General features: G+C 31.0%; 2 protein-coding genes across 3 annotated transcripts in view; both read left to right on the forward strand.

Annotated features, from left to right (window-relative positions):
* The window catches only part of LOC109362974, a 7509-nt gene extending 3081 nt beyond the window's left edge, over positions 1-4428 (forward strand). The window contains exons 7-8 of one of the 2 annotated variants that reach the window (XM_019609094.1): positions 172-395; positions 4330-4428. In XM_019609094.1, the coding sequence (XP_019464639.1) occupies positions 172-395; positions 4330-4353 (248 nt within the window). In that variant the 3' untranslated portion in view covers positions 4354-4428. Of the gene's footprint in view, positions 1-171; positions 396-571; positions 941-4329 lie in introns of those variants that run through there. The other variant, XM_019609093.1, reaches the window with a different exon arrangement.
* Positions 1620-4428, forward strand: LOC109362973. Its single transcript, XM_019609092.1, has 9 exons — positions 1620-1817; positions 2261-2399; positions 2485-2571; positions 2663-2790; positions 3293-3389; positions 3504-3581; positions 3669-3894; positions 3988-4211; positions 4330-4428. Exons 1-9 carry the CDS (start codon positions 1738-1740, stop codon positions 4351-4353), a joined length of 1083 nt encoding a protein of 360 aa, XP_019464637.1. The 5' UTR covers positions 1620-1737; the 3' UTR covers positions 4354-4428.

A 13386-nucleotide genomic window follows, 5' to 3' on the forward strand; every position in this document is an offset into this window, starting at 1 on the left:
CCCATATAACATTACCTCTTTTGACTCCTTTAATTAGCCTAACGGCCAATGATAACAAAATCCTGATCATAATTGTGAAGTTTTTACCTCACTCTTGAGAACTACATTTTTATTATTTGTTACTTATCTATTTCATGTGTGATACATTGTCTTTTTAATCCCATCTACTAGGTATTGATGGGGTTAAGCTTAGAGATGGGTGTGTATTGCTTGTTTATAATACTACATCAAGGGGTGTTCTTAAGGTTGCTCTCTCTGAGGATGATGGTGATACCTGGCAAGAGATTCTTACATTGGAAGATACATTGGGAATGGAATTCTCATATCCTGCTGTTATCCAGGCCAGTGATGGGAGAATACATATCACCTATACATATAATAGGACACAAATTAAGGTACAACCTTAAATTTTTATTTGGTAGCTGCCTTTAGATTGTAGAGTTTGCCAAGTGGTGACATTTTCAGTTCTCATTTGTGGATAGTAGGCTTTCTTTTATGGATTAATCTGCAATTCCTTTCATGCATTTCCTGATTAGATTAACCCTGTCTCCTCTTTTTTCTGTTTTGGCAGCATATTGTTCTTTTGCCAGCCTTACCTGGAAAACCACACCGAGTGGGGAAAATACTTGGTTGTTGTTGCGGTGGTTCGTCTGCCAAAGTGATGTGAAATAAATTGTTTTAAATAAGCAGAAATTACTAATCCTATATGTCTCTCTTAACATATGGTCTTTTCTATCATCAGCAGTGATAAGCACATGAGCAAGGACTGAGAGCATGGATAATCTTGGTTTATTACGAAGTCCCCTTTCAAATTTTCATATTCGGTCAAAACCTGATGGTTTACAGCAATATATCAATTTGCTAAATTTTCATGATTCACACATTTGTTTTTTTCGTTGGTTATATTTCAAATGGAAGAGAATATATGTGTGTGCCTTAGGGATGGGGATCACCTGTCCCATTGGGTGTCCCCATCCAATCAGAAAACTTTATATCATTAAAAGTAAAATTTATAATAACATAAATTAATATTTGTACACTATTCTATGATATTTTATTAGCTTGGTACATAGAGATATGATTTTTTTGAGACAGAGATCATTGTCCGTGCCGATAAAAGAAACATTCCCGGTGATAGCATTATATTATATTAAAAATAGTTACGAGTGTGAAGTTTACTTTTCGCCATTATAGTTATTTAAATCAATTAAAAACGCTGCTAGCATTTATTCAACTACATATGTCAAGTCAAAATTTCAAGTTCAGTTAACTTTGCCAGATACCCTTACACTAAACTTCTAATGTTTAAGTTTATCATTCTTGGGGAAAACATTTATTTAAATAACCAATGTTAGTCGAACTAAAGAAAGTTTAAACAAAGAATGCCTTTGTTTTATCCACTGGCATATAGCTATACTTATTTACCAGGAAATAAAAAGTTTCAGATTAGTTTAATAAATAAGTAAAAGAAATAAAAAAGGAACTCAGTTCACGATATTCTTACAAAATAAACATGTTGATTGTAAATGTATGCAGTTATCCTCAGGTAAAGAATGAATTTTCAGGATTTGAAATATAAGTAGAAGATAAGAGTGATATAAAAAATGAATTTTCGTTATTAGTCAATACTCATATGACAATATCTTATAAATCTTGGGAAAACGTTATTGGAACGGTCTTAAGGTTTAAGATTGACCAAATAGTACATTAAAGATATCACTAGGTGGAAGTGGAACCATGTCTCTATTCTCTTCCTTTGTCTATTTGGCGTTCTTCGTGATCTCTACTATCATTCATACGAGTCACTCATTTTCTGGGTATGGATGTCACTCAACTCTTTCACATTGCCAATCCACTATTTGCTTAATCTATTTCATGTTGGTATATATTGTAATTTTATATTATGTTTATGTTTATGTATGATTATGATATTATAAACTGGAAAACAACCAACCCAACCTTTTGAATATGTGAAAAGTTGCTTCTTTTTCTTGGTTTATAAGCTTCTTTTACAAACCAAGTTTGTTACCTAAACAATCTCTACCAAACATTGGCTAAGTATTTGATTCTTTTTTATGCTTTGGTGCTTTCTGCTCATGTTCACAAACCTTAGTGCTAGGCATTATTGAGTTTCTAGTTGTAGACTATAATGCTCTGGTCTCAAATGACACTCAACGGAGAGCAGTTAAATTCTTGCATTGGTCTCAAAGTTCATCAGTCTTACTATAATAAGCTAAAGTTTTGTGGCAAATTTTTTCAGGAGCAACACTACATGTTCAGAAACAAATAGTTTCAGCAAGGGAAAAAACAGCTACATAAAAGGATCAATTCTGGAGGAATACACCTTTCCTTCAAAATCAGCTCCCTTCAACAGTTGTCATGCTTCAACCATTGTTGAGGTTGTAAATTGCAAAACAGTTTTTCACTTGTTCCTTTTTTTTGCGATCGAGTATATCAGACTATTATCAATCTTGATCTCAACAGGTTGGGAGGGGTCATTTTTTGGTTGCGTATTATGGGGGCACATCGGAGGGGGCACCCGATGTCAAAATATGGCTGCAGACTTACAAGGTAGCATAAATAGTTAAGTACAATGCCTCTCCTCCTAGATCTTAAATCTTGAATGCTCGTTTTACTTTATCAATGTAAATTCGGCTTGCAGAATGGCATATGGAAATCACCTGCAATTGCTGATGAGGAACCAAATGTTCCTATGTGGAATCCTGCATTGTTCAAACTCCCATCAAATGTGTTGCTGTTGTTCTACAAAATAGGCGTCGATGTTCAAAAGTAAAGTTCCAAGCCTCACAGTTTTCTTATATATTTCTCCTATGCAAGATACTCTAGCCAACATTCCCTTTCATGTGGTACTAAGAGTTCTTTGGATTAGGGCAACCCATTAACTGATATCCATGTTTTGGTACACAATATTACTCTTTAGTAAATCAGGTAACTTTCAATTGGGGCAATATAGTTTTTTCAGGTAGACCTGAAACAATTTTCTTTTGGAATGTTTACTTATCTATTACTTACAAATATATCATACTATGTAAGGAAAACAGGAAATGCATGACTTTATATTGAAATGTAGGTTTTGTAGCAAATAGTTCAGAATGGTGGATCAATGAGTTCAAGATTCATGTTATATAACACATTTTAAGAGGCCTTTTGTGCTGAACTGAAGTTCTTTATCTTAATCATCATCATACTTCAATATAAAGGCATCCTGCTTAAATTTGAAGTGTATTAATGTGTTTCCCTCTAGTGAGAAAATTTCGTTTATTAATTTCAGATGGAGCGGATTCATGAAACGCTCATACGATAAAGGACTCACTTGGACAGAAAGAGAACAACTTCCCCCTGGTATATTAGGCCCTATAAAGAATAAGGTAAAACATAAACCACTAAATAATATTTTGTGTATAGTTACTAGCTTGAGGTTTGGAATCCATAATGAGGAAAACTTCATTATCTTAATGCGAAATTCAATTACTGCTTTTCAGCCTCTCTTACAGGAAAATGATGTCTTAATCTGTGGATCCTCTGTTGAAAGCTGGAACTCCTGGGGAGCATGGGCAGAGGTTTCTAATAGAACTGATCTTAGTCATGAAAATTGATTTTAGTCTTTATCAGCTGCTTAACTTCGATAATTACATCCTTGCTAACAGGTAACAACAGATTATGGCAGGACATGGAGAAAGTATGGACCAATTCACATTGAAAATAAACCTCTTAGTGTGATTCAGCCAGTACCATACCAGACTGCAAAGGGGACACTGCGTGTTTTGCTTCGAACCTTTACCGGTCTTGGTAGAGTTTACATGTCGGAATCATTTGATGGTGGCAAAACATGGGGGTATGCAAAGGCTACACAGCTCCCTAACCCAAATTCAGGTTAACTTTCCAAACTATGTTTATGTTGGGTCTGTTAAATAGGACCATATGAATAAAATTGATCTTGAAAATAAATTACTTCAATATATTCAGGTATTGATGGGGTTAAACTAAGAGATGGACGTTTATTGCTTGCTTATAATACAATATCAAGGGGTGTGCTTAAACTTGCCATATCTGAGGATGATGGTGATTCATGGCATGAGGCTCTTACATTGGAGGATACCTTAGGAATGGAATTCTCCTATCCTGCTGTTATTCAAGCTAGTGATGGGCGAGTACATGTCACATATACATATAATAGGACACAAATAAAGGTACAAGCTTGAAACTTTGTTTCCACTTTTCTAAGGCATTATTCTGCAATGTCCTTGTGTGCTTTATATTTTTGGTATATGAATGAATGACTTCCTTTCATTATTTTTATTTGGGCAGCATGTTGTTGTTAGGCCAAGGTGATGCAGATCAAGGTAGTTTGCTAGTAGGAGTTTATATTATAGTTCTTATCTCTGTCATGTAACCTAATGATTATTATTAGAGGAAAAAAATGTATAACCTACAATATAAGAGAGTTTTATATACTTGTCAGTCTATTATACATCTTTCATTCTTAATCATCATTGAAAAAAGTAATACAAATGAATGATGATGTAATAATTATATATATCTTTATATTGACATTGTATACATATTACACTCTATTATCATCTATCTCCTATTTATTTTGGATGTGATATGTATTGATAATTATCAGAATTATTGTAGATTTTTAGAGGACCACCCCACTCTTGAAGGTGACATTCTAACCAAGAGAAATATATACACTTTGGGCCTAGCTAGTAAATTTAATACATATGCAATTCTTCAAACTCAATTTGTAGCCCCCTTTTCCATTAACAGAGGTGGGTTTGCAAAATAATGCCTACAAAAACAAATGGTTGCTTAGGTTTATCTCAGACACACAATTTAAGCCTTAACGCACGAGGTTCCCAGTTTGAAAAGATATGAACTACTATCGACTTTACTATATGTATATCTAGGTATTACTGTAGGACGCTATTTTAAATCCATGAAAAAGTTTGTTACACGAATTAAGCTTTCAAAATTTAGAAAACATTAAACATTTCCTTCAAAAATAAATGAAACATAGAAATGAAAATAGGTTGTGGGAGCTACTACAATGTCTATCAATAAATGGACTGAACACAACACAATGCTTTCGTGTTATTGTCAAGGTCCCAGTCTATTCAACATGGAGACACATCTCTTGTCCCATTTCATGTGTCATTCTATATACCATCAATTGTGATCGGTTAAAAAAAATTATTTAAGTTAAAAATTTAATAATTAAATATTTTTTTTGGCTAATCATAAACAATTTTTGCACAAAAGATGTCCTCCCACTAAACATGCCACCTAAATCTATAGATCGACGGAGATGACTAATTAAGGAGTAATGACCTAACTTGCAATTATGGAAAAATTTCAAGCTCTAAATCCACATTCACCTTCTAGGTGTGTAATTATCATTCTCAATAAATATTGCTCCCAGAAATATAACATTTCAGCTTTTGATCTATCTAAAATCTAGTGATATTTTACCCTACTAGACTGACATATTTTTATCTTCAACGATATAATACAATTCAAGCAATTTTGGCCTCCAACTATGCATCTTTTAAAATATTCAGCAAATACACTACATAAATTAATCAACTCTTTTTTATTTCATTAAAAGATATTTCTAATTGATCTCAAATTTAGGGTCTATAATTAAGCCAGGGTTCATGCAAACTCTATGCAATAGTTGCTGAACTATACACCTGATATACTTTATGGCTTTTCAAAATTGCAACAACTATTGAAGATATTCTTAGCATATGTAGGAATCAATTGTCATTATATACTCTCTCATTTTTTTAGTATTACCAATATGAGACAAAAGGCAATTATGAATTTGGTTGAAAGTGATATAGTTCTCAATTTGTATTCAAGGGATTTTCAATGTGTAGGTCCTAAGATGAACGAGGATGACGATGATATAGATATCTCCCATGTAAATAATGACTATACTAGAGAAGCATGGCTAAAATATTACTTATGTCATTGCCACTACCTTCTAAAAGCTATGCTTAAGTACTTAGCTCTACAACAGATAATGTCGGAAAAGCTTATCTTGTGGCTACTTTTTGGGTGGCACAATCATTTTATTAAAATAACACTTCTGGTTTTTTTCCTCCATGTTATCTCATAATAAATAAAGGGAATTTGAATTTTAAACAAATTTACATTGATAATACACTTACACTAAACTCTTGAAATAACTACTTAAAGGGGTTAAAGTCTCTTGTTACTTTTTTTATTCACACCACTAGGATTTGAGAACTTATGTAATCGGAGTCAAATCCACTATCACTTGCCTTCTTAAGATAATAATCATGAAATTTGATGAATTGTTGCCTTCTTAATTATCTTTTCTGCCTTTTCAATTTAAAAGCTCAAGGCTATGGAAATCTCCAAAGGCATATATAATATAATATTTAATATTTCTCTGTGGATTTAGTCATCTAGTGAAGGAGGAGTGTTTGCTAAACTAGTTTGGTGTAATTAAATTTTATTATTTTATAAGTTCAAAGGAAGAATAAGTTGGGATACTTGCTAATATTTTTTAAACATAATGAAGGTGAAATTACTTAGAGTGCTGAATCAATTGTTTTTTTATTGACAGTGAAAAATGAGGACATATATTTAAATAAATATGAGAATAGGTCATCATTATCTTCATATCTATCGCGTAAATTGAAAATGGACACTGTTAATGGGCTTGTATATCTATCGCGTACAACCAAAGTAATTCGAGGTCTGTTAAATGTTTTGTAATTATCTTCGAATGAATTTGTGTAGGCCCCTTAAAGGAATGGATATGTTAGACTTATTACAACTTTATTGAGCACATTTTTAAAAGCCCAGCTTTTCTGCCTTACACGAATCTTACTGCACAATGAATTGAAGGATTAGGTGTTATGGTTAATTAAAGTGTATTACGTAGGTAAAGCATGCTTCCTTTTTAATAATATGTAACCCATGACCAAGGGAAGGGTAGTGACTCATTTTCAGGTGTAAAGTACAGAGAAGAGATTGATTAGTTGTGCTTGGGCATGGAAAAAAACTTGAACACTATTAGTTAGTGGAGAAAAAGTAACTTTTTATCTGGCTTCATCTAAGTGGATTTTCTATAGTTAGTAACACTTTAAGGATTCCGTGTAAATGAAAAGTTTAAAAGTAAAGAAGATGCCTTGTTCATTCAAACAAAAACTTTTTGATGTGAGAATTTGGCATCTTCTCTTCATCCATTATATGATGAAAATGGAGTAAGTATAGAAAAATTAAATGGAATATATAATAGCTGATACATGGGGCGGTGCCTCCTCTCATCATAATTCATAAGCTAGCTAGCGAAATAAAATATATATGAGTCATATATAGAGCAATTGATTTATGAGTCATATATAGAGCAATTGATTTATTTGATTATGCTAAATAAAATATATACCCACAAATAAAGAATGCGTTGTAGTTTTGATTTTCGATTTGAAAAGCATATCCAACATGTTAATCTTATAGATAGTGAAGTACATGATTTTTTTTTTTTGACAGAGAGGCATCTATATATCACAACTGATAATTGAAAGTTGATATCTTTCTGAAGTGTATCAAATCTTAACCAATGAGTAGAGACCAATATTTTTTTGTGAGCCATAAAGATTGTAAATTTTATCTCTTTCAAAAAATAGTATTTTTAATACATGTGGCAAAGATTAATTATATGACATCATGGTTTTTAGAAACTTATCTATCTACCAATTGTGTTGGATAGTATTGATGTAAAGTGCATCATTTGCTCTCTAGTGAGAAAAACAATGGGCATAATTGAAATCACATAAACTAATATTTTTATATATTAGTTGGAATTTGATTGTTTAAAAATATAAAATCATATTTTTTAAGACATATGATTTTTGTTCCACCTTGAATGGAAGACCCTTCTTCTATCATACGTGTATATTTTAATATTAACAATTAAACATCATATTCAAACTTTCTTTTCAGCTCTATAGTTTATTTTCAAAAGAAAATGATGGTAGAATTCTTCTACTGTTAAAAGGGGGAACCAACGGTCTTCTTTTGCTTGATTGGTGCCATTTTGCCTATTGATTTCGTCTCTTGAAAAAGCTAAACCACTTTCTTTTATTCTAATCTAAACATGGAAAAAGGAAGAAAGTGAGGAAAAAAATATGGGAATCGCTGTGAAAGAGAATAGAGATTGAGAGGGTGCACAAAAGTCTAGTTGCTTTGAGTGCATGAAGCTACCAATTTAACTTTTTAGGAAGATGGCTTTCATTTCTCCTTAGTTGTGAGTGATTTGCCTTTTTATGTGTTTGCTTAAAGTTTGACCTTGATGACATGATTATACTCTACTTTTAATATATCTTACTTTTTTTTGTAAAAAGCATGCTACAGCGTGGGGTTTGGCTTGAAATATTGAAAAGTGTTGTGGGACCCTTTGCCTCATTATATTCCATCAATTAGACTTTGTGAAGACCTTTTCTCTATCACCTATTCATAAATATAAAATTGTAAACTTTAGGGAGATGTGTTCATCTTCATAATTTACATAATTTGCTGATGTAATAGAGAGAGGACGTAAGGGAATTACGAAATATTTAAAATGTGACAAGTACAAAATTATGTAAATATTTAGGAGACATATGTAAGGTCGTGTTAAATCGTCAGACTAATTAAGAAATCAGTAATTTGATTATTGAGATAACACTTGTTGAGAGGAATAAACATACACCTTAAAAATTATTAAATTCTTACCAAAATTTGAGGGATACATTTGGTACTTCATAAAATAATTTAGGAGACGTATTACATATACACGTGTTTGTGACTCTAGCAATATATTTTCTTCTGTTTTTTTCATTGTTCTGTTTCTTGTGTTCAACATCACAGAAGGATCCTTGAAATGGAAGGGTGATGTAGCTACTCTTTACTTAGAGGAAAACAATGGGCTTCTTGGAATCATCAAAGTTTCTCTATTATTGCAACTAGGAATGGGAATGGATTTGAAAAGGTTAGTGGGAGGAACTTTTCTCTTTTATAAGAAACCAATTAAGAAGCAACAACACCTTTTGACAATCATGCTGAGGTTAATAATTTAGGAAGAGAAAATATTGAAATTGAATTAATGTGTGAGAGAAAGAAGGAGTAAAGTAATGGTAAGGAAAAAGAGACATAGCTTAGGTAAAAGGAAGAAGGGATAAAAAAAAAGTTGGGAAAAATGTCGTGTTAGGCTGATGAAGTCACCTAAAGTCTTTTCAAATGGAGAAAACAATTACAGCATCAATTCATGCTTAAGACATGTGTATAGATATCAGAAGCCACTTACTTATAGCTAGCATGAACAATGTTGATTTAATATTGTAAAATCCGTTAGATTTGTATGATAATTAAAAAGTCAAATATCGATTATTGGGAACAACTTAAAGATAATATTTTTATCATTAACAATTGGTAGATAGGTATCATAAATTTGATCACTGTTTTTTTAGAGATAAAATTGTAGATTTGATTTTTTTACCAACGAAGCCACGACCTTCCACAACTCTCACTTCACCCTTGCTCCATCGTAAACAAATTCCTGCTTTACACCCAAATTAAATTCAAGGGTATAACAAAATTACTTGTTCTATTGTAGATTGAAAATTGATTTAACAGTGTTGCACAACAACATACTCAATCCATCGATGGTAATTAATGTTGATTATTACCTCCTTCAACTTATTACTATTTCTATTGTGATTGGATCCTTCATGGTTAAGAGAGTTAACCCAATAGTTCTTCTGATAACTTGTTTTTGAATTTCTTTTTCAAGGAAATTACTTTTTGTTATAGATATGAAAGAGTATAGAAGATTTCTATTTGTGAAAGTTTGAGACCATAATCGCATGAGTAAAATATATACCGGAGAGACTACTATTATATACCATTACATACATATATGAGTAATAAAGTGTTCTAATAATTTCTTTTTAATAAGTTGTATATCACATTTTTATATTAATAGAGTATTCTAATAACTTCTTAAACTATGCAAGTAAATTTAAAATCAAAATATATAGAATAAAGTTAATTATTTAGCAGAATATTTGTTCGGTATGTAAAATAATTATTTAATAAAACGACAAAATGGTCGGCGATGAAGGAGGGTAATGAATGCAGAAACTTGAGATTCATGGTTCTCATTTCTCAATTTTCTCTCCGTTTCTAAATCCAAATCCAAGTCACTCTTTTGTGGGTCGCTGGAAAAGGAAAGGACTAAATTTCACGCGTCAGCTTTTTCTCATTAATTTGTCTGTCCATATTTCACCCGTAACAGACCAAAATTAATTTTTGCAAAACTTTTTCAGAACATTATTTCCTTTTATCGTTTTTAAATAAATTATTTTACTGAATTTAAATAACAGGTTTAAAAATTATAATTTTTTTATTTATAAACTCACGTGTGTTTTTATATGCAGTGACAAAAAAATCTAGTTAATATTTTAAGAGATTTGTTTTTAAGTTTTTATACTCAACTTTATATTGTAAACTTCCAGTGAGTAATTAAACTACAGTAGCAAAATTCCTCTTGTGTCATACTACCAATATACTTCCTTTTACTTCCTACCAATAAATAACGATATAATTATTAATGCAAATGTAATTATAGTTAATTTTAAGTTGTTTAATATGCCTATTGATAATAGCACACTCAACAATTCAACTCATTAGCTAAAATGGCTTGCTTTTCACTAGATTTTGCATGCTAATTTGTAAGATGTTTGACAATTTACATTTAAAGTTAGAGATAAATGTTGGTATGAAAGAAAATATTATGTTAAGAAGTATTTTAAGACATTCGTTAATGAAGAACTTGAAATAATGATGATCAAATGAGAAAAAAATGAGTGAGAGCAATGATTATTTGTAATATGTTGTTGGAGAGGATGAATTTTGTTTGTAATACTAAGAATATCCCATAGCCTATGCACAAAGAATTAATCTCTTTCAAAGTATATGGTTGTCTTTCCCAACAAGTATTGCTTCCATTAATTGAACTATTAATTTTTGGTCATCATGAGTTTTAACGGTATCTTACAAGACTATTGTTTTGTTAATATAAAAACAATATTTAAAAGAGTAAATATTATTTGACAGATTTTTTTAAGCATAAGTATTGGGATTTTAACATTAACAATTAATATCCAACATGTTCACCTCGAATACGCTTACCTCTTTACTTTATCCCCATTCACTTTAATGATTGAAATTATGTTAACGAAAGTAATTTGAAATTTGAAGGCATGAATGAACTACGGGAGAAGCAAAGGCTGTGGAAAGAGACAAAGAGGATGGGTTTGGAGGAGTGCGTATAAAGGTACAAGTAGTTGTGAGCTCGATAAACGCGTAAAAGGTAAGGGTATTGAGGGCGTGCGTTACCAAAAGGAACTATCATGATTCTTATATTTTGGTGAAATAAGCTTTTCTTAAAAAGTTGCTTGGTGTGTCTGTGGCTAAGCTATACTCTGTCATCAAAAGTTGGGAATCCCAAAAGTGCTTTTTTCCTCCGATTCTTGCCATTTATATCACTATCTAATCTTATTTGATTAACACTTTTTTATGTTTCTATAATCGAGATTGTCATTAGTGTTAGACCACTCCTTCTCATTTCTTACATAGAACCCCATTTCAAATAGTATTTCTATTATATGTTTAACCTTGGTGATGTTATTTCATTTTTTTGATATTTTAAAATTCAATACATAGTGATGCTTTACTTTTTAAGTATACACTTGTTTATAATTCATTTTTATCTCATTATAAAATAACAAACATATTATTCATCTCATTGTACACTTATTTTTAACTATAGAGTTATGCATTATCGCTATTGTTCATCTTTATTTCGTAAAATAACAAACATTACAAAAAAATTAAAATGAAAAAATGACAATTAAAAAAATGGTAAGTGTGAGAATAATAAAAAGCTATAAAAAATTGCACTAAATGCAGAGTAATTTCCTAAATTAATGGTCATTAAGTTCATTGTAGTTAGTTTTGTTTACTACGTCTTTGTAATAGTAAAAAACAATTATCCCTGTGAAATATTAATGTAGAGGAGATGAAGGATTAATGTATATATTAGTATTCTCTAATTAATGTAATTTGCTAAATTTTAAAAAGATAAAAGTAGGCAGTAGCCAACGGATTATGGAAAACTCTTATGATTTTTGGAAAGACACTTGAAGATATATTTTGAAAGCTAACTTTCAAAAATCCCAAAATTTCATTTCTAAAGTTACAAATTTCCTTCAATTTTTATTCACCAAATAATTTTAATAATTTGTTGATTATTAGGTCAAAAAATTATAAACGAAACAAATTGCAAGAATGTTGCTTATGAAAATGGTGTGAGTTAACACTTAGGAGTGTTGTTGTTTAGATCCAATGTTAACTCTATGTCCATATTTGTTACTTTTAACAATAAACTGAATCATTTACTCCATCCTTTATTTTCTTACAAGTTTGGTAGTATTTATCAAGTAAATAAAATAAAATATTAAGGAAAATATTTTTTAAATATATTAAATAATTTTATTATTATTTATAGCTCTTGTCGATGCCACAGGGGTAGATTTTTTTTAGAACTTAGCTGTTCTTTCATTTTGTCTGTATAAAAAGTTAATCTGTTGGCACTTGGTAGGACATTGAGGATGGAGTATCTCCTGATGTGAGGAGATAACTTCTCTCCTTACACCAATTAGACAATGACACATGACTATGTTTTATCTATTTTTAAAATGAACGAAAAAACAAAAATTAAAATATCACAAATGTCTATTAATGAGTGGGTGTGAGGAAATAATTTCTCTCCTCACACCAGGACATACTTTATTCCCATTTTCTAATTACAACATTACTTATTACTTTCTATTATCCTGTATTTCTCAATTTCTTTACAATATATTTTAATGTGGATTAAATGAAGCAGTCGAATGATATCAAAATTTTAGATTATTTAGTAATTTCATATAAATCTATAAACCCACAAACATCTTCGTCATACATTAAATATATAGTAGTGAAAATGAAAAGATGCTGTTCAACCAGGTCCTTTTTCTCTTTAAGTTTTTTCGGGTCCATATAAACCAAGTTGATTTTGTCCTCTGAATTTAATGCGACATATTATTGGGCGACTGTGGCCTGTGAAGGTTAGGCTCCAACCATTTTCAATGCATTTAGTGCACTTTCTCTTCTCTTTTACAGTAATACAGATGAAAGCACCACGCAATTTTTTTTCTATCACATTAAGGTGTCACTAATCGATAATCGGAAACCGCTTCAAGGCATAGACATATTATTACAATCAGTTTTATTATGCACGTT

This window comes from Lupinus angustifolius, chromosome LG12 (assembly GCF_001865875.1).
Source record: "Lupinus angustifolius cultivar Tanjil chromosome LG12, LupAngTanjil_v1.0, whole genome shotgun sequence".
Taxonomy (NCBI): domain Eukaryota; kingdom Viridiplantae; phylum Streptophyta; class Magnoliopsida; order Fabales; family Fabaceae; genus Lupinus; species Lupinus angustifolius.